Source organism: Parambassis ranga, chromosome 21 (genome assembly GCF_900634625.1).
Source record: "Parambassis ranga chromosome 21, fParRan2.1, whole genome shotgun sequence".
Classification (NCBI taxonomy): Eukaryota; Metazoa; Chordata; class Actinopteri; family Ambassidae; genus Parambassis; species Parambassis ranga.
In genome coordinates, this window is record NC_041041.1 from 17,474,114 (window position 1) to 17,493,184 (window position 19,071).

General features: G+C 39.7%; 1 protein-coding gene across 13 annotated transcripts in view; it reads left to right on the top strand.

Annotated features, from left to right (window-relative positions):
* Positions 1-2,658: 2,658 nt before the first annotated feature.
* Positions 2,659-19,071, top strand: part of obsl1b (obscurin like cytoskeletal adaptor 1b) — a 30,341-nt gene continuing 13,928 nt past the window's right edge. The window contains exons 1-23 of one of the 13 annotated variants that reach the window (XM_028393687.1): positions 2,659-2,991; positions 4,319-5,435; positions 6,675-6,944; positions 7,028-7,288; positions 7,406-7,717; positions 7,824-8,090; positions 8,308-8,583; positions 8,760-9,035; positions 9,250-9,525; positions 9,830-10,105; positions 10,411-10,683; positions 10,840-11,115; positions 11,220-11,294; positions 11,969-13,399; positions 13,857-14,132; positions 14,631-14,906; positions 15,610-15,888; positions 16,081-16,356; positions 16,587-16,862; positions 17,536-17,625; positions 17,722-17,988; positions 18,411-18,686; positions 18,774-19,046. In XM_028393687.1, the coding sequence (XP_028249488.1) occupies positions 4,421-5,435; positions 6,675-6,944; positions 7,028-7,288; positions 7,406-7,717; positions 7,824-8,090; positions 8,308-8,583; positions 8,760-9,035; positions 9,250-9,525; positions 9,830-10,105; positions 10,411-10,683; positions 10,840-11,115; positions 11,220-11,294; positions 11,969-13,399; positions 13,857-14,132; positions 14,631-14,906; positions 15,610-15,888; positions 16,081-16,356; positions 16,587-16,862; positions 17,536-17,625; positions 17,722-17,988; positions 18,411-18,686; positions 18,774-19,046 (7,573 nt within the window). In that variant the 5' untranslated portion in view covers positions 2,659-2,991; positions 4,319-4,420. The remainder of the gene's footprint in view (positions 2,992-4,318; positions 5,436-6,674; positions 6,945-7,027; positions 7,289-7,405; positions 7,718-7,823; positions 8,091-8,307; positions 8,584-8,759; positions 9,036-9,249; positions 9,526-9,829; positions 10,106-10,410; positions 10,684-10,839; positions 11,116-11,219; positions 11,295-11,968; positions 13,400-13,856; positions 14,133-14,630; positions 14,907-15,609; positions 15,889-16,080; positions 16,357-16,586; positions 16,863-17,535; positions 17,626-17,721; positions 17,989-18,410; positions 18,687-18,773; positions 19,047-19,071) is intronic. The other 12 variants (XM_028393688.1, XM_028393695.1, XM_028393696.1 and 9 more) reach the window with 12 other exon arrangements.

Sequence of the window (19,071 nt, forward strand, 5' to 3'; positions counted from 1 at the left end):
AACATGAGCACAGAGTCAAAAGTCTGAGCAGTCTTATTTAAATTAAACTAATTATCAATCTAATCTCCACTCTATTTAAAGACTCACAGCACCACCATGGGGTCAGCAACCACGTCTTGAAGAGACTGTGCTTCCATTTGTCATTTCTTGGCAGAATAAAAAACTTTCAGCAGACTACTTAACTTCTTTACCTGAAAGGGTTAAGACTGACAAGATTTACGTCTTTCAGATTCAATGTGTTTCTGCCTTGTAATCTTACCTACCGTGTCATTTAACAGCTTGTCCAATACATCATTTAAACTGTTTTATAGGTACAACATTTTCAGGAAATCCTAATCTCTTCAGTTGTCAAGAACATATCCCACATGAGAACATTTATGGTTCTGTTACGGTAATCTTATTTAAGATGTTGAAGAAAGTACTGAGGATTTGGGACATTAATAAAAAATGATGCAATCTCATATAATCATGTTTCCATCTGGAGCTAATAAATCTGCGATAGTCATTCAACCCAGAATTGAATATCCATTGCACCTTCACTGAAGACAAAAGACTATACTTAGTGGGTGTTATTGCTTTTTCAGTGTCAGAGGTTCTAATATAAATACAATAATATCTTGCTAAATAATACATAAAGCACTGCTGACATATTCCTCTCATTTTAGTCTACGGCAGTTTCCAGATTCTGGATTAAAAATCATTTTTTAGAGTCATTTGAGCAAAAAAAGTCACTTCACATAGGACGGTTCTTACTAACAGGTGGCTGTTAAGCCACTTTAATGTGTCTCATTAATATATAATATAACATATATATATATATATATATATATAATATAACATATATATATATATATATATATATATATATATATATATATATATATATATATGTATATATATATATGTATATATATATATATATGTATATATATATATATATATATATATATATATATATATATATATATATATATATATATATATATATATATATATATATTGTTGTTGTGATGGTTGAAAGCTTGGCCAAAGATCCTTTCTCATCATAATTTCATTAAGACTGTTTTCTTTTCTGTGTTTATAGGAAAACACATAACAAGTGATGGACAGAATTAACTCTAAAGAATGTGGTAAAAAATGTATTAATGTGGTAAAACCCACACACCTTGCTCCACTGGGATATTTAAAATGTTCCTTGATTTCAAAAACATAACAACACTTTGAGCTGTTATTTCATCTTAGGCACAAAATGTTTCATAACCAGCAACAGGGCTCTGAGTTATATCAAATTACTTCCAACAGCTGAAATCAGGGAGGAGGGAGTGTGGACTGTGGAGCCACTAAACAGCTGAAGCTAGACTGCAGCCCACGCTGAGGTCTCACAATCACACACTGAAAAAACTCAGGCACATGTGCTGTACAATCCCCTCATTACCACAAGGCATTGAATCAAATGCAGTCTACAGACTGCTGTAAAATAAGATAAGGTCAGTAACAGGTGCGTTACGTAGTTTTAAAACTGTAGTTGCATCTTAATACACCATATAAACTCTGTGATTGAATGAAAATTAAAATGTAGTGATTTAGACTGTAGCTAAGCATTAGCTAGTCAAAAGGCTTCAGAGTTTTGTTATGTTCAGGTGTAAACAGCTCTACTTAACAAATCTAAAACAGGTACAGAGAAAAGGCTAAATCAACAATACTATAGTAGCAAACACTGAAAAAGGGGGTTTTGTGTTTTTTTGTGAGCAACATCAGAAAATATTATGTGTCAACAAAATACATTTTCAACAGCATGAAGTTGGTGCAGTTGGTGCCAATCCAGCCAGTCCAAGAGGGGAAAAAAAGCACTCAACACTGATCACATATACAAGCCAGTAACAAGTCCAGGAACATAATACAAGACTAGCCTTACCTGGTACATACATTATAAGGATGACCACAGTTACAGTCTGCCTTCACAAATCAAGCTTTTGAACTCCCCTGTAACTTCTCTTTTGAAATGATTCCGTCCTTAAGCCTCCAGGATGGAGGATTTTAATATTAACCTGAACAAGAGTAAGCAAATGATCTATTTATTTTTGCTGCATGTAGTGCACAACACTAACCCTAAAACAACAGCAATGATAGTTAGTTAGTCAGACTCATTTTAAGAGATCTTAATAACTTTATCACCTTTTATGCCAAATGGACACACGCACATACGACTAATAAAAAAAGCAGACCAATTTCTGCTGCTGCTGTAAACTGTGGAGACATCTCCTGCACATGCACATCCTGAGGTCTGTCTGCATCCAGGTCTCTGATTATTCCCTCAGCTGGTAAAAACATGCATGCATAGGCTCACTGTTTTACCACAATAAAATTGAACTTTTTATGCATACATTGTACTTATATCTGCTAGTATTAACCTGACAGATTTGGTTCAATACCTAATATGATAGACTCTTTATATCCAGAAACAAATAAAGATGAGCTCTAAAAAACAACTTTGGAAACATAAACTGGCTGTTCTATTGAGATTCTTTGTTGCAGAGCTTCAAGTAAGCCAAGCAGTCTGCTCTGCATTGGCCACCTGAACTATCTTTAGCCCCTGCTGGCAAGTGAATGGAAGTGCCTGACTTATCTTCACTGCTGTCATCAAGGCAGCCAGTATTTTTAGGGGACAGCAGCAGCTGCAAAAGCATTTAATGGTATTCCATGAACAATGACACTTGGGGTGTCTAAGGCCTGAACGACACAGAGACTGGGGGACCACTCCGAACTTGTTAAACAGGAAGCCAGAGCAGGACCGCTTTCTATACCAACCACATGACATTAACATCTACTGAAGTAGAACATGGGACCTTTGAGGACAGCATGCGTCTGAATCTGAAGTCAACTTGGGACATTAGTCAGCCTTCAGGAGACGGGTGGCACTGCTTCTTAACTCGGACAGAGATTGCTAGTGCGGAATGTATGTTGACGGTCGTTCCTGGCGACTGAAGCGAGGTAGGTCATGTGAGGGGTACGGAGCGCAGCTTCACAAGGGGCAGAGGTCATTCCAATTAAATCAGACAAGTAAACACAGAGGTTAATCTCTTCACTTTAAAAGTCCAGAGGGAATATTGAAGATACACTCAATGCAATGTTTGAACTGTGTAGGTAAAACAACTTTTTATGCGATGCACAAAAATATATTTGAGAATATAAAATATTAAATAAAAGAAAGCGAAATTTACTACTTTTCCCTAAATAAAATATGTACTTTTTTAAAAAAATCATTTGACTTGTGTGGGGATTTTTTGTTGTTTTATTTTATTTTTTTTGTAAAACTATTAACTTAAAACTTTATCTATCAGTTTAGACATGCCTCAAAAAGAAAACTTCAAAGCAGTATTGCTCAGTTCTCCAGAACATCCAGGGCTTGTTTTTTTAGGATATTTATAGCCATGTTTTATAATAACTATTATCAAGGATATATTGTATTTTTTTAAATATATCATTTTAAATTAAAACTGTGATCTAAAAGGGAAAATCAGATTTTTTTTAAATTAGAGTTTTGACTTGCCTTTATAAATACAAAGTTCTGACAGTTCAGGACATGTCTTGCATAACACACTCAGCTAATTGGTAAATATTCTTTTTTTCCAGAGTCAATCTATGCACATTGTTATTTTCCAATGAATAGAAAACTAAGAACGCTTATAACAACAAATTCCTTAAATATGGACTATGACAGGGCCGTAATCCAGTCACATTTAGATAAAGCATCCCCTAACAGATCTCCCAACAAAGGGTGTGATAGATGCTCAGCATATTTTGACTGCACGGTCTCTCTTGGGTGAGCAGACTGTGATTTGGGCTGGTGTTTGTGTGAGCACGCGGGCTTCTGAGCTGTCTTTGTGATACCTGACACACACTCCTTTGCAGGTCTTTATTTAGTGTGTACTATATTAAGCACTTTCCCATTGAAATACAGCACCAGCTGTACTGGCTATGTGTTGTGGCTGCTGTTGCAATAGGACTAGGCTGTCCCCCTCATACTGCTAGGCAGTGTTTTTCTCTCATGCAGACAGATCTAATTCAATTAGCCCTAATAATCATACCATCTGTTTGTGCTGAAACACGTGCACTTGAAAGGGGTGGAGTTTAAATGTGAATGACAGAAATTCTTTTGGCATTTCTAACGAGATGGGTTTGTTTACAGGAATGCTTCTCACAGCAAACAGTTATTGCACATGCAGTGTGGTTGACATGTTAAAACTGTTTGAATATATGCGTCTCAAAGGAAGGCTGCTTAATATTACAGTAATTTATCTGTCATTTCTTCTTTTAGAAACTTGCAGAGCAGAGGTCGGACGGTCTTGCCCCAGTGAGTAGCCACTAATTGCCCTACTGGACTGCCTAAGGAGAACGAAAGCTGTCAAAGCAGTAGAAAATGGATGTATTTGGAGGTGCACCACGTTTTTTAGCCTATCCAAGACCTGTGGTGGTACAAAGCGGGACCGATGCAGTCCTTAAGTGTCAGATTGGTGGCGATCCAAGGCCAGCTGTAATCTGGGAGCGAAACAATGAAAAGATTGACCCACAGGGACGATATCGGGTCTTTGAGGATGGCAATGTTTACAATCTCATCATTTCAGCTGTTACCATCGAGGATAGTGGCCAATATATATGCAAAGCAAAGAACAGCATTGGGGAAACATATGCAGCTGCGACACTAAAGGTGGAAGGTGAGGCACAAGAGATGGAGCTTCGAGAGGAAAATAAACCACGGTTCCTTATCAAACCACTCTCCACTCGCGTTGGCCGTGGAGAAGATGCTGTGTTCTCTTGCAAACTATGGGGAAACCCAAAGCCAGAGGTTGTTTGGGAAAAGGATGGTAGAAAACTCCATGAAATATTTGAAAGCACACATTTCAGTGTGGGCTACCAGGACGGTGGATGGTTTCAGCTGAAGATCTTTAAGACTCGTGCTCCAGATGGTGGTGTATATACATGCAAAGCTAGGAATGAGTTTGGGGAAGCATTGGCAGCAGCTGTGTTGCTTGTCGATGCAGGTCCAGGACATGAGGAAGAAGGAAATCGCAATGGCTACACAAATGGCCACTGGAAAGCCCACCAGGGAAAACAAAGGAGCGGAAGGCAGGTGCCAAACCGCCTCAAAGATGACTCCATGACCAAGTCAACTAAAGTAAAAATGTTTGCGGTGACAGAAGGCAAACATGCCAAATTCCGCTGCTTTGTGACTGGTAAACCCAAACCAGAAATCATTTGGAGAAAAGATGGCAGGCTTATTCTGTCTGGAAGGCGTTACTTGTTGTATGAGGACAGAGAAGGATACTTCACTCTCAAAGTTCTGTATTGTAAGCAAAAAGATAATGGACTTTATGTCTGTGCTGCTTCAAATACTGCAGGGCAAACCCTCAGTGCGGTGCACCTCTCCGTCAAGGGTAAGTGAGGAAACATTTCTATTGTTTTTATTTATATAAATGTAAAGAAAGTCAAGAATGGTAGATGCAGACTGTGCAAGCAAGTGATGCCTTTTTCAGTGAGTAAAGGAGTGAGTAGGAGTGTGGCGTTCTTGGATCAAATGTCTATCTATTTGATGCTAGGATGATGTCACTGAGATGAACAAGTACTCTGAGATCATTTATTGGGGTAGGGCCAAAGACGGATAATTCTTAAATATTGAAAGGGTTAATGATACCATGCTTCTACACCAAAAAAACATGTGACCTATGTCTCAAAGAGGTAGCTTTCATACCAAGTTTAGGTTGCTATAATTTAAAAAGCAAAGACAGCGTTCAGAAGCACTTTATGACTCTTTGGCTACTTATAGATGCCCACCGAGGGAATTATTTAATATATATATATCTTTTAGCATCTTAAGTCAAATAAAATAATTACAGGCAGGTCAGGCGGTCACTGTGTTGTAAATATAAACAAATGATCTACTGGTAGATTTATCAAAAAACATTAATGATATGAAATGTGAAACTCGAGATTGTGTATCTTAACATGCAAAGTTCATCAGCAGTATGATGTCTGCAAAGTCACTTAGCTTGTGAAAGGTTGGACGTCCATGTGATCGAGTCTTTTGGAAGGCATCATGTTTCTCACATGGCCCAGAGAAATCCAAACTCATGGCACCACCAAAGTATTGTATCAGTTGAAGCACTAAAGTAGGATTAATGGTCAGAGGATGGGTATGAATGCAATTTGAAGTGAAGACACTGAATGTACACCATCTGTCGTCAGTTATTGTGTGTAATCGCCCTTGTTAAAACATTAGCAAGATAAGGAAATGAAGAGCTTTGCACACACACTACTAAATGCAGTCTACATTCTTATGTTTACAACTGTCTGGTACTGTCTGATGGTGTCAGTTACAAACAGTTTATTCCCTATCTAACACCCCACTGTGTTAATGACCGTCCCATTCCTCAACTAAATAAGCCACTTGCCTCATGATTTTGTTCATCTTGTTTGCTTACCTGGAATTTACTATCAAATTCATTTCAAATTGCAGCGTTTACTACAGAGACATGCATACTGTGTATTATGGGTTTATTTACTGGGTCAGATTGCTTAAAGAATTTAATGTTACTAATGTAATTTGAGTTGTTTCTAAATTTTTTTTCATGTAAATGTTATACGGTTTTAATCATAATTGTGTTCTTTGGTCCCAGAGCCGCCTGTGCGGTTCAAGCAGCCTCTCATTGATCTTGAAGTATGGGAACGAGACTTAGCTGTTCTCGAGTGTGAAGTTCCAGAGGACTCAGTTCCCATTACGTGGTATCTGGAGGATCGACGACTGCAGCCAGGGGCCAAATATGGAATGGAGGAGTGGGGAACAAAACGGCGGTTAACGATCCGTGACATCGGAGTTGATGATGATGGGATTTACCTCTGTGAGATGCCCGATGGGGGCAGAAGTATTGCAGAGGTAGCTGTAAAAGGTAAAGAGTAGTTTCAATCACAGTAAATAGCTAAAGTAACAGGAATGTAACTCAAAGCTACGTTTTGTTGTCTTTCCTTGTAGGTACAATTCTGCGGAAGCTTCCAAGAAAAGTGGACGTCTTGGAGGGTGAAAATGCTGCTTTTTGTGTTGAAGTGGAAAAAGAAGAGATGGACATACATTGGTACAAAGAGGGCGTAGAGCTGCGAGAAACCCATCAGACCATCCTTAAGTCTTTTGGTCGAACTCACATCCTAGTTTTCGTCAATACTATGCCCCAAGATTCTGGCCTGGTGACTTTTCTTGTAGGCAGATCCAAGACTTCCTCTCAGTTGAGGGTGAAAGGTAATGTCAGTCATTGAATCATAATGCATCAAATGTAAAGTTTGCATAACCATCATTTTCACTGTTTGCTATCCAATGAAATGTTGATGCCTGATGTTTTTTTTTGTTTGTTTTCAGCGGCCAAACATTGTCCTCCGAGTTGTCCTGTGAGTGTACAGATCAACACAGAGCGTGCTAATGCAGCTCTTCTCTCATGGGTTCCTGCTCAGGACTCACGAAAAAACCCTCCATCGGGATATGTGCTTGAGAGACAGGAAGTAGGCACTGGTTCACAGGAGTGGCTACAGTGTCTGACCACTGACTCTGCAACCTCTGTGGAGATCCTTGGTGACAGTGTCCCATGTGAGGCTGATTATCGCTTTCGCATCTGCAGTGTAAACAAATACGGGAAGAGTAACAACGTTGAGTTCCCGAGAACAGTCCACTTAGGTGAGCTCAGTTCTGCCAAAACAGCTATGCTACTGTGTTGTTTTTTTCTTGATTAATCACAAAATGGCTTAGGATATTTTTTCTACATGTTGTTTTTCTTTACTAGTTCCTGTGGCCAGAATACAAGCTCCCTTACAGGATGCCTTGGTGCCTGAGGGCCAAGATGCTGTCTTCTCTATTGAGCTTTCCGCTTCAGTTATTGGTACATGGTTCTTAAATGGAACTCAGCTTCAGGAGGATGAGCGGTATTCCATGCGTCGGTCACGAACACACCAGTCTCTTCGCATGCGAGGAGTGCGCGATACAGACAACGGAGCCGAGCTTACATTTATTGCCTATGGAATCAGAGATTCAGCAGTGCTATACATTCAAGGTATGTATAGTTCCATTTAAGGATTTGTTGGTCTTGGTGGGCCTTACATGTACTGTGTTTTTGGATGCTTTAAGAGGAATTGGGTGAAAATTCTGGTATGGCACAAAAATACGAGATGAGAGTAATGTTCTTTATCTATAATGTTCTTTTATCTATCTCTATCTATTTATCGATTCAGTGATGTAAACACTTCCTGTTGTTTTTCTAACATTTACAGCACCTCTTGTCAAGTTTTCTCCACTGTCAGAAATGGATCGAAACAAATTTGTAGAAATCGGAAACCCCATTGTGTTGTACTGTGAGCTGTCAGATCCTGCAGCTCCAGTGCACTGGTACAAGAATGGGGTGGAATTACAATCAATGGAAGGTCTTCATATCCAATCAGAGGGCACCATGAGGCGCATTGTCATCCAGTCAGCAGAGTTGTCACACTCAGGAGTGTATTGCTGTGATGCCATTGATGACGTCATCAGGTTCAATGTGGAAGTAGAGGGTGAGTGGAGTGAGTTTCTCACAATACTGGCGGCTTTCACAGAACCTAACCATCTTCACTGTCACTTGTACCCTTTATTCTTATGTTTATCTTTATATAGGATGCATGTTGTCATCTCTTAAAGTCTGACCTATAAAATGACATAACAATCCATTAAAATATGTAAATATTCATAGCCCCACCTGTGAGGTTTTCAGCAGTTCCAGATGCTGAGAGGAACAAAACCATCCATGCGGGATGCCCCATTATTTTACAATGCGAGCTCTCAGATCCTTCAGCACAAGTGCACTGGTACAAAGATGCGTCAAAGCTCCATCCTCAAAGTGGAGTAGATATTATAACTGATGGCTTGGTGAGGAGACTGATTGTCCAGTCAGCAGACGTTTTCCACTCTGGATTATATTGCTGCAAGACAAAGGGTGACACCATCACATTCAGTGTGGACATCACAGGTGATTTGTTTTACCTTGCGTGATGTAAAACATTAACAAGCTCCCACTCAGCAAAGCGACTAACTCCGATGACACTCTTGTATGTTGTCTGTTGCCTTCTTCTTAGCACTTATCTGTTACCTCTCTTTTTTAGTTGTTGTTTTATGATAAATAATCTAAAATGGCTGGCATGACGTTGATGTAAGGTTGACATAAAATCTAAACATATCTGTAGCTCCACCCATGAAGTTCTCGGCTATACCCGAAGATATGAAGACCAAGTCGATCGAGGCAGGCTGCCCTATAGTTCTCCAGTGTGTGGTGTCGGATCCTGAGGCCCTTGTTTGCTGGTACAAGGATGAAACACAGCTAATTTCAAACTCTGGATTAGAAATCCACTCAGTGGGCAACACAAGGACATTAGTTGTTCAGTCTGCAGAGCTGGGCCACTCTGGTGTGTACAGGTGCACCACACAGGATGATACCGTGGAGTTTCAAGTGGAGATCAAAGGTGACTTTACACTTCTTATCTTGTGCATTCATACTGTAACCCCACCCCCTCTTTCTAGATGCCACTAATAATCCCTGCTTCTACTATGTGGTTTGAAGGACTGTTTCATGCACATAACTTTAAAGAACTGTTAACACACTAGGTGATAACTATTTATAGTCATTTATTTTGTGACTGCTGTGGCTCCCTTTGAATTGAAAGTCTCCAAAGCCCCTTTCATCTTCTGCTCAGCAGTTACATTTTTGTAAGCTATCCATTTCCACAGCCTTGATTTTATTTAGCTGTCCTAAATTCCTAATGCTAGCTATACCAGTGACATACTCCACTGACTTTGATGTGGAGAGAACAAAGTCACTTGAAGCGGGCAAACCGTTGGAGCTGGAATGTGAGGTTGCAGACTCCACTGTGCCTGTCTGCTGGTATAAAGATGGTAAAAAGCTCCTTCTGCAGAATGGTTGGGATATGCAGAGTAATGGCACATCAAGGAAAATCATTATCCCATCTGCTGAGCTCATGCACTCAGGGCTATACAGCTGTGAATCTCCTGATGACACTATCCACTTCACTGTGGATATTAAAGGTGATTTTTTAATTTCAATTTTAGATACACCTAAAGCTTTTCTGGCGGCTAGATGCAACTAACATGTACAAAATGCATTACGTCTGTCTGTGTTTAAGTGGTGCTTTGTGTGAAGTTGTTACCGTTTTTTAAAAAAAGTTAAATTAATCTCTACTGACAAAATGTACATATTTAAATAATATGCAAGTTGTTGAGATGTTAAGCTGAGATATGACAGATTACTTCCCTGCTTTGGGCAGCTAAACCTATACCCATTTCTGCATAGTGTAAATTTCCGCTGTTATAATATGAATCGTCATCTTTAGCTCCAACGTTGCCAGTGTCATCCTTACCGGAGGTTGTGGAGACGCAATCACTCATGGCAACCTGTCACACTGAACACACCTGTGAAACCTCAGACCCAGCTTTCCAGGTGTCATGGCAGAGGGATACAGAGTCTGATTCTAATAGAGAGCCTGATTTTGAAATGGAAGGCATCAAGAAGACCCTTGTTATTGAACCAACTCACCCTTCAAACTCTGGAGCATACTATTGCGCAACAGCAGATGATGTTGCCCAATTAATAGCAAACAATCAAGGTGATTTTTTTTACTAATCTTTGTATATTTTAGTTAAAATGATCTTTTTGCATAGCTTTTACTTACCGATCTATATTATTAAGAGTCTCTATAGAGTCAGGTTTTGTAAACTCTAGATTAATGTGCACTAAAATTATCCCCCATGATTGTTTGTAGTGCCACCACCAACATATCTGCTCGACTCTGATGTTGAGAAGGCCAAGTCTGCTGAAGGGCACTGCCCAATTGTTCAACAATTTGAGATTTCAGATCCCATTGCCAAAGCCTGTTGGTACAAAGATGGAACCCCGATCTACCCACAAAGGGAAGCTGACCATGACTCACAGAGCAACTGTAGCCAAATCTTGCACTCCCAATCACAACACTTGTCTGGTGATGGAGGGTTTGGCTGCGAAACATCGGGTGATGCACATTTAAATGAGGCCATGAAAGGTGGTGTCCCTCATTGTACCTGCACAATTCAGAATCAAGAATTTAGTTATATGCGTAAAGCGATCGTCCAGCTCATTGTTTTCTCTTTGGCTTTGTCCAAACAGCAGAGCAGTGTCACTATGGTGATGAGATTGGTGAGATAGCTGATGCATCAGCCCAATACACTGTGGATGTCAAAGGTGATTTGATATTTCAACATCAGTCATCCATGTTAACCCAGCATATAAATGCCACTAACAATAGTGGTGTATTTCATTGTTAGCTGAATCATTTCAGGCATCTGTAAATCTTTTTTTTTCTTAGAAAACTGCTTTTTATCTCATTGTCATCCTTGGTCTCGGGTCATTTCCTGCTGTTTTTGGCTCTTATATGTGGTTGTTGAATAGCAGTGTAGCTGCTTCTCATACTAATGTATATGTTGTGTTTGTCTATTCATTCTTCATTTTAACAGCCATCTTTGCTTGTAACAAGCAACTTACACATCTTTAAGGCCATCTTATGTCTGATTCATCACCAGATCCCCTCATTCACATTGCTGCCCTGAACCTCTACCCGTTGCAATGACAACGAACCTTTCTTCAAACAGAAGAAAATTATTGTACCGCTTAGGTTTTGGGAAGCTCAGAAGTTAGTGTACACATTGATCAAACGACAATATTAGGAGTCAGCTGAAAGGAGACATATTGGAGCTCACTCTCAGACCAAACCTGGTCGACCTTCTTGTTTGTCTTTGCAATGGATTTTCCCATAACTCCATGCTAACCCACACTGCTGTAAAATTCTGTTATGAGAAGAAGTATTGAGACCATCAACAACTGAAAACCTTTCTCTGTGTACATCACAATGCTTGTAGCTACATCGCCCAGGCTCTCTTCTGAACAAGAGAAGAACAACTCCACTGAAGAGGCTTATCCAGCTGGAGTTTTCCGGATGTCCTCAAGATGCACTGGCATCTACAGTGGCAGGGATGGAGACACTCAGACATGTGAAGACCATTCCAGGAACATGCCAACTTCTCAGTCAGCATATGATCATATGACTGACTTGATTGCAAATGAACTGCCAATAGAGCTCTCCAAAAATCAACCAATAATATGCACCAAACCTCCAGTGACTTGCAATTTTGTGAAGCCACCAACAATGCAATCTGACGCACACAATCACACTAAAAAGCTTACAGAATCACAAGGTGAGGAATTTATTTACTATATACAGTACACAGGAGCCCAGTCTGAGGAACTTTATAATCCAGCTGCCCACGAAGATGAGTTTTGTAAGTTGTTAAAAACTACAGTTGAAACAGAGGTATCCAGTCCCAAGACTGTCCAATTAGAGGAGGTACATAGCTTAGTTCAGAGACCCACAGAGTTACGTACCCCCATACAAACTTCAAGTGCCATGTTAGAGCACTTGCAGATTTGTACAGTCAAATCCAGCAAGTTTTGTAACTCTTTAAAAGCTGCAACTCCTCAGTCAGAGGAGCCCTCTGAAACCTTACAAGCCACTACTGTCCATTTAGAAGAGCCCACAGACTCCTTACAGACTGCTCCTTTCCAATCAGTGGAGCCTTTTAATTCCTTACAGACTGCTACTGTCCAATCAGAGGAGCATTTTAGGTCCTTACAGACTGCTACTGTCCAATCAGAGGAGCATTTTAGGTCCTTACAGACTGCTACTGTCCAATCAGAGGAGCATTTTAAGCCCTTAAAGATGGCAACTGTGCAGTCAGAAAGGCCCTGTAGTTTCCTACAGATGCCAGCTGCCCAATCAGACAAGATTCCCGATTCCTCACAAACTGAAAATGTCTATTCAGTTGGGCCCTGTGACTCTTTATGGACTACTACTGATCAATCAGAGGAGTTTAAGAGACCCTTACAGACATCTACCATCCTTTCAAAGATGCTCAGTGACTTCAATAACAAAGCATCCATTCAATCATTGGATCTCTCTGATACTAAAGGGGTCAAAACCTTCCAACCTGACCACTACAGTTTGCAACAGTTTGCACCTGTCCGACCGCATGACCCCTACCATACGGGACAAACTGTATCTACTCATTCATATGTACCGCATCACGCGATTCAGGAGGCATCAGTCCAAGCAGAGGGTCATCAAACCATGGAGACTACAGAAGAGCAAGTAGACCGCACTGTTCACTCTGGGCACAGATCATCCCACTTTGCAGAGCCTTACGATAGCAAACAGGCACCTGCTGTCCACATGGAAGAGCTCTTTCTCTCAACAACGAGTGACAGTGTCACCGCATATAAGGTGGCTGTTGAAGGTGATTTAAATGGTTAGCATTATCAATCAAAAAAAATGGACGGGCACAATGTTGACATTGTGTAAAATGAAAAGATTGCTTTTGCAATCCTTGACATTTTGACAATTTCTACATTTACTCACCTGGATTTTGTTCATACTAAAACTACTTGTGTAGTTGGTGTAAACCTGTGAGCTTGGGTGGTCTGGGAAAATACTACAGATAGAGACAAGAGTAAATACATTATCTTCAAAGCCTAACTCGAATGCCTAGTTATCTCAAGTCTAACCAGATACTTAGTTTACTAATAATTGAGGAAATATCTTACAATGACTTATTTTACCTTTAATATTTATTCGCATGACTAATCTTGATTGGAGATTTTGCTCTTGTTTTTGTTTGTTTTAAGCATAATTTTGTTTTGTAGTCATTAATAGTAATGCAATTTTCTCTTGATGTTACCTCAAACATCCCCCAGCTCCAGCTGTAAGAATTACAAGTCTTGGTGAGGCTGAGAGGAACAAGTCTGTTGAAGTCGGTGAACCTATAGTGCTGCAATGTGAGCTATCAAATCCGAATGCTCAAGTTACTTGGTACAAGGATGGAATAAAACTACTTGAAGCAGTCGGACAAGACATGCTGGCAGAGGGTCCTATAAGAACACTGGCTTTCCAGTCTGCAATGCCGTCTCATGCAGGGATTTACTGCTGCAAGACGACAGATGATGAATTGCAGTTTCATGTGGATGTTAAAGGTGACAAAAGCTTGTTTTCATTTGTTCTAGATTTTAGTCGGATTTAAATGCATTCAAATGTTTGCTTTCCTTAAAAAACCTCAGTCTCTCTTAATTTTTGAGGGAAGAAATAGGAGTAGATGATTTTTAGAGAAATAAAAATAAATGTACCTTAAACAATCACAATAAATAAAAGTAAAAATGCCACCTAGATTGTGAGAACCCGAAATGGCTCACATCTTCATGCTGTGGGGTGTCCAAAAGTAAAAATATTAAAATCCTGGATACATTAATTCTATACCGACACTCAAATTTTCTTAAGTAGTCTTACATATATGAATAAAGCTCCATATGATGTAAAACTGATGCTTGATGAAATTCAAATAAAGTTGTTAATGTTAAAAAATATAGAAAAATATATTATTTTCAGGATTGTGTTTTTCTTATTTTGGTTAATTAATTAATTAATTAACAGTACCCATTTTATTAACCAGTTCTATTTTACATTCAATCCTGTAGCTCCACCACTGACATTTTCAGCTCTATCTGAGGCTGACCAGAAAATGACAGTCATAGCAGGCTGTCCCATTGCACTACAATGTGAGCTGTCCGACTCCAGTGGACAAGTCAGTTGGTACAAGGATGGAACAAAACTCCTACCTGAAAGTGGAGTAGACATCCAGTCAAATGGAAATGTCAGGAGCCTAGTTGTCCCATCAGCTGAGCGGTCTCACACTGGCATTTACCGGTGTGAGTCAACAGATGATGACATCCAATTTGCTGTGGAAGTAAAAGGTGATGCTCAGAAACTCGCTTTTACTGTCATGTACTTCATGTACTGCCACTAACGAATAATGGAAGGTCCCGTCATCTAACTGAAACAGTTCATTCCTAATACAATGCAATTTGATAAAATGGAAATTGAAAAGTTAAATCTTAATAGTCATATAATCTGTTTCTGTCATGTGGCATCATCCATATGATGATGGATATCCATATCCATATCATTTATTTTTTTAAACAATCTGAGAAACTATTTAAATCTGATTTATAAAGCTCTCTTCTTATTCCTGTTTGTTATCCCATGTCATGCTGCATCATGTAGTTTCTAACTACCTCGTCATACCTCATCAAGCCTCTTTAACTCTTAAATTAAGTGAATAACATGAAATACTACAAGACATCTTCTCATCTTCTAAATATGCAGCTTGTGATTATGCATATCCACTAACTTAAAAAAGCTACTTATACTTCTGACTGGTGTATGTCATACCCTTTACTTTTTGTAGGCACACAACTGGCTAACAGGAATTTTACTGCTCTTCTAGACATTTGTCATTGTTGCTCTTCTAGACGTTTGTCTTTGTTCTTCTGTTTAAAGTGAGTTGTTGGTTCTGTTGTCTTGTCAAATGCTCTTGTGTTTTGTATTTTGTATTATATGTAATTACATTTATAAGGTTTATTAAGACACTCTTTTTGCAATATCCGAAAACTATAGCTCTACCTGTGAAGTTCTCAGAGCTGCAAGAGAATGACAGGAACAAGTCCATCCCAGAAGGCTCTCCCATTGTCCTCAGCTGTGAACTTTCTCACAATCCTTCAGCTCATGTCGACTGGTTTAAGGATGGGGTGAAACTCCTGCCACAAAACAATGTGGAAACACAGTCAGATGGTCTGACACGGACACTGCTCATCCCTTCAGCTGAAAACATACATGCTGGAACCTATGAATGTTCAACAGCAGATGATACCATCACCTTTCAAGTGGATGTGAAAGGTGATTTATTTCTATTCTTACTATCTTCTTAATGACACATACGACACTGCCTTATTCTGTGGTGCGTGTGTGTGTAGTAAAAACATACTTTGCTTTGAATGATAATCAGATAATTGAATGGCTGGCTTGACATATATTATCCACTGTGAATTCATCTCTTATCAAAGACCCTTGTCATTCCCCTTCTCTTAGGCCGATCGCCACAGATCGTACCAATTCCTCTGTCAGAAAAATACAGGATGATTGCAATTGGCTGCCCAATTATTCTCCAGTGTGAGGTCTCAGACCCAGCTGCCCAGGTTACCTGGTTTAAAAATGATGTGGAGCTTTTTTGCAAAACAGGCCTTGATATGAAAAGAGATGGCAGCCTCAGGAAATTAATCATTCATTCAGCTAGGGTGTCTGACACTGGCCTCTACAGCTGTAGCCTCATTGATGATGTTGTGACATTCCATGTGGACATCGAAGGTGATTATCTTGCATTTGTTTTTTTATTAATGAGATTAATTTGAGATTAATGAGCGACAAATGTATTAAGCAAAACTGAATGAATGAATGAATGAATGAAAAACAGATCTTCCATGGCTGACTGTGCTAAAGTAAACAAACAAAAAAGATAAAAAGATATCCGATGTGCTCAATTTCTAAATAGTGTCCAGCTTAACAGCAGTGCTCTGTAAATCTTATAATACCCGCAGCTACTCCTGTGAGGTTTTCAGCACTTCCAGAGGTTGCAAGAAACACATTTGTTGAAGCAGGCTCCCCAGTTAAGCTGCACTGTGAAGTCTCAGAGTCGGCTGCCCAGGTCTACTGGTGCAAAGATGGAGAACGGCTGCTTCCAAACAGCGAATATGAAATGCAGGCAAAAGAAAAACTGAGAGGGCTGCTTATTCAATCGGCAGAAGTCAGACACTCTGGGGTGTACAGCTGTGAGGCCGCAGAGGACCATATAGAATTCAAGGTGGATGTTGCAGGTGATCTAAGTATTTTGAGCTTTGTTAGAAAGACTAACTATAAGTTTCTGCTTGGCTGCTATACCAACAACACTATGCCAACGAGATAATGTGCCTCAATGCTTGATTCCTTACTTTTATCTATGCATCTCTGTGGACATATAGGACTGGAATTTAATATTTGAGCCAGTAAGAGGATTTTGATTATCATGTATTATCATGTCTTTTCAGACTGGAACCACTAAATTCTAATTCTAAATTCTAACTAAATTTAGAAGCCAGGCAGTAATCAGTATCTTCATTATCAAATGAGAGTGGCTCATTGTGGTACAATATAATTTTTAGATTTTTTTAGTTTGTGGTGTTGGTTCTTTAACCTTAAAACTTTAATGATTTACCATATATGACCAGAACCAAAGGATAAACAAGCACAGGTGGCAGCTAGGTGATAAAAAGGTCAGCAATCCCTCATAATTGTATGCAGACCAAAACTGGGCTGTAGGGAAAGTGATACTGGACCTTAGCGTGTTGAAGAGACACGAGCACAGGTCAAAGTTATTGCTGAATTTGCTCTGCCTGCTGGCGTGTCAATTGGCATTTATTTACTAACTTTGCCAGATAATATTGCCAGAACAGTTTGGCAGAACATTGTAGCGAGACACAATATTAGTTTACCAAGTGATTTTACTCTCAGGCTACACAGGCACAAGATTGGTCACACCATCCCTTCAGTCTGGAGCAAACATCAATTATGACGTCTTTACTTCTGACCAAGTAATCGCAAGTACGTGACAAAGCATAGCATAACACAGGAAATCTGATTCCTACCTGTTTACTGTTCAATATACTGGAGTTCCTATAGCATGGGTTTGATTCTCAGCTGTTCCAGAGGCTGAGAGGAGAAAGTCTGTTGATGCAGGCAGCCTGATCAAACTGCAGCGCGAGATCTCAGACCCTGCAACCCACACCTGCCCCTATGAGGAAGGAGTAAAACTCTTGCCAGACTCGAGAATAAACGTCGATTCAGGAAGCAATAAGAGGACGCTGGTTATGAAGTCAGCCACATCTTCATGCTCTGGGGTGTACGATTGTAAAACTGATGATGATGATGAGTCAGAGTTCGACGATTTCTGTGTGGAGGTGAAAGGTGATGTGCTAAGTTTTTCTTGGCCATATGTTTTTCACTCTTCGGTTTTGTACACCTTCATGACCTCTAATAAGTAAGAAAGCAAACCCTGATCATCATCACTGATTTTCCTTTAAATTTCCTAATTTCATTAAGCATCTAGTGGCTCTTCATGTACATGGTTCACATTTGAGGGCACTGTCTTGAAAAATAACTTCTTTTTTGACACACTGTTGCACTGCTTCACATAACGTTTTCACTTCGCTTCAAATGTGGATTAACAGCCATGATGTGAGGAGCTGTCATCTACATCATAAGGCTTGAGATGGGCATGTTTTATGCTGTATAAAAACCTGACCTTAAAGCTTATTGCACGCGCAAGCACAAATAATGAGTATACTCACAAGCAACAACTTATTTCTTCTCTGTACTGTTTTCTGCAGCACCACCGGTAACATTTGCAGACATCCCAGAGAAGGACCTTTACCAGAGCGTTGTTGAGCAGGAAGAGCTTGTTCTGTCGTGTGAAGTATCAAGGGCTGACGGCGTTGTCCAGTGGTACAGAGATGGAACTGAAATGCAACCAGGCAAAAACGTTACAATTCAAGCAGAGGGCACCAAAAGGAATATCACCATACATTCAGCCCAACTTTCAGACATGGGTACATACACATGCCGAGCAGGAGACAACATATTGATGTTCAAGGTTACCATACGAGGTAAAACAAAACTGTATTTATTTTGCAATTTGCAATAAAATGTAAGCTTTGCAGTGTTTCAATTGCAATTTATTATATCCTTCACAGAGCCTCCAGTAATGATAATCCATCCAAAAGAGGATGTTCACCTGGACCGTCATGTCCCAGAAGAAATTATTCTGAGCTGTGAGCTATCTCGCCCCAATGGTGCTGTCAGCTGGTACAAAGATGGCCAAAAGCTCCAAGAGAGTGAGAACATTAAGATGAAGATAGAAGGTCCTTATCGACGACTTAAGATTCTTTCTAGCAGGGTCGAAGATTCTGGAGAATATGTCTGTGATACAGCCGACGATTCAATATTCTTCCACCTTAGTATTACAGGTGAAAATCCTCATCATTACTGCAC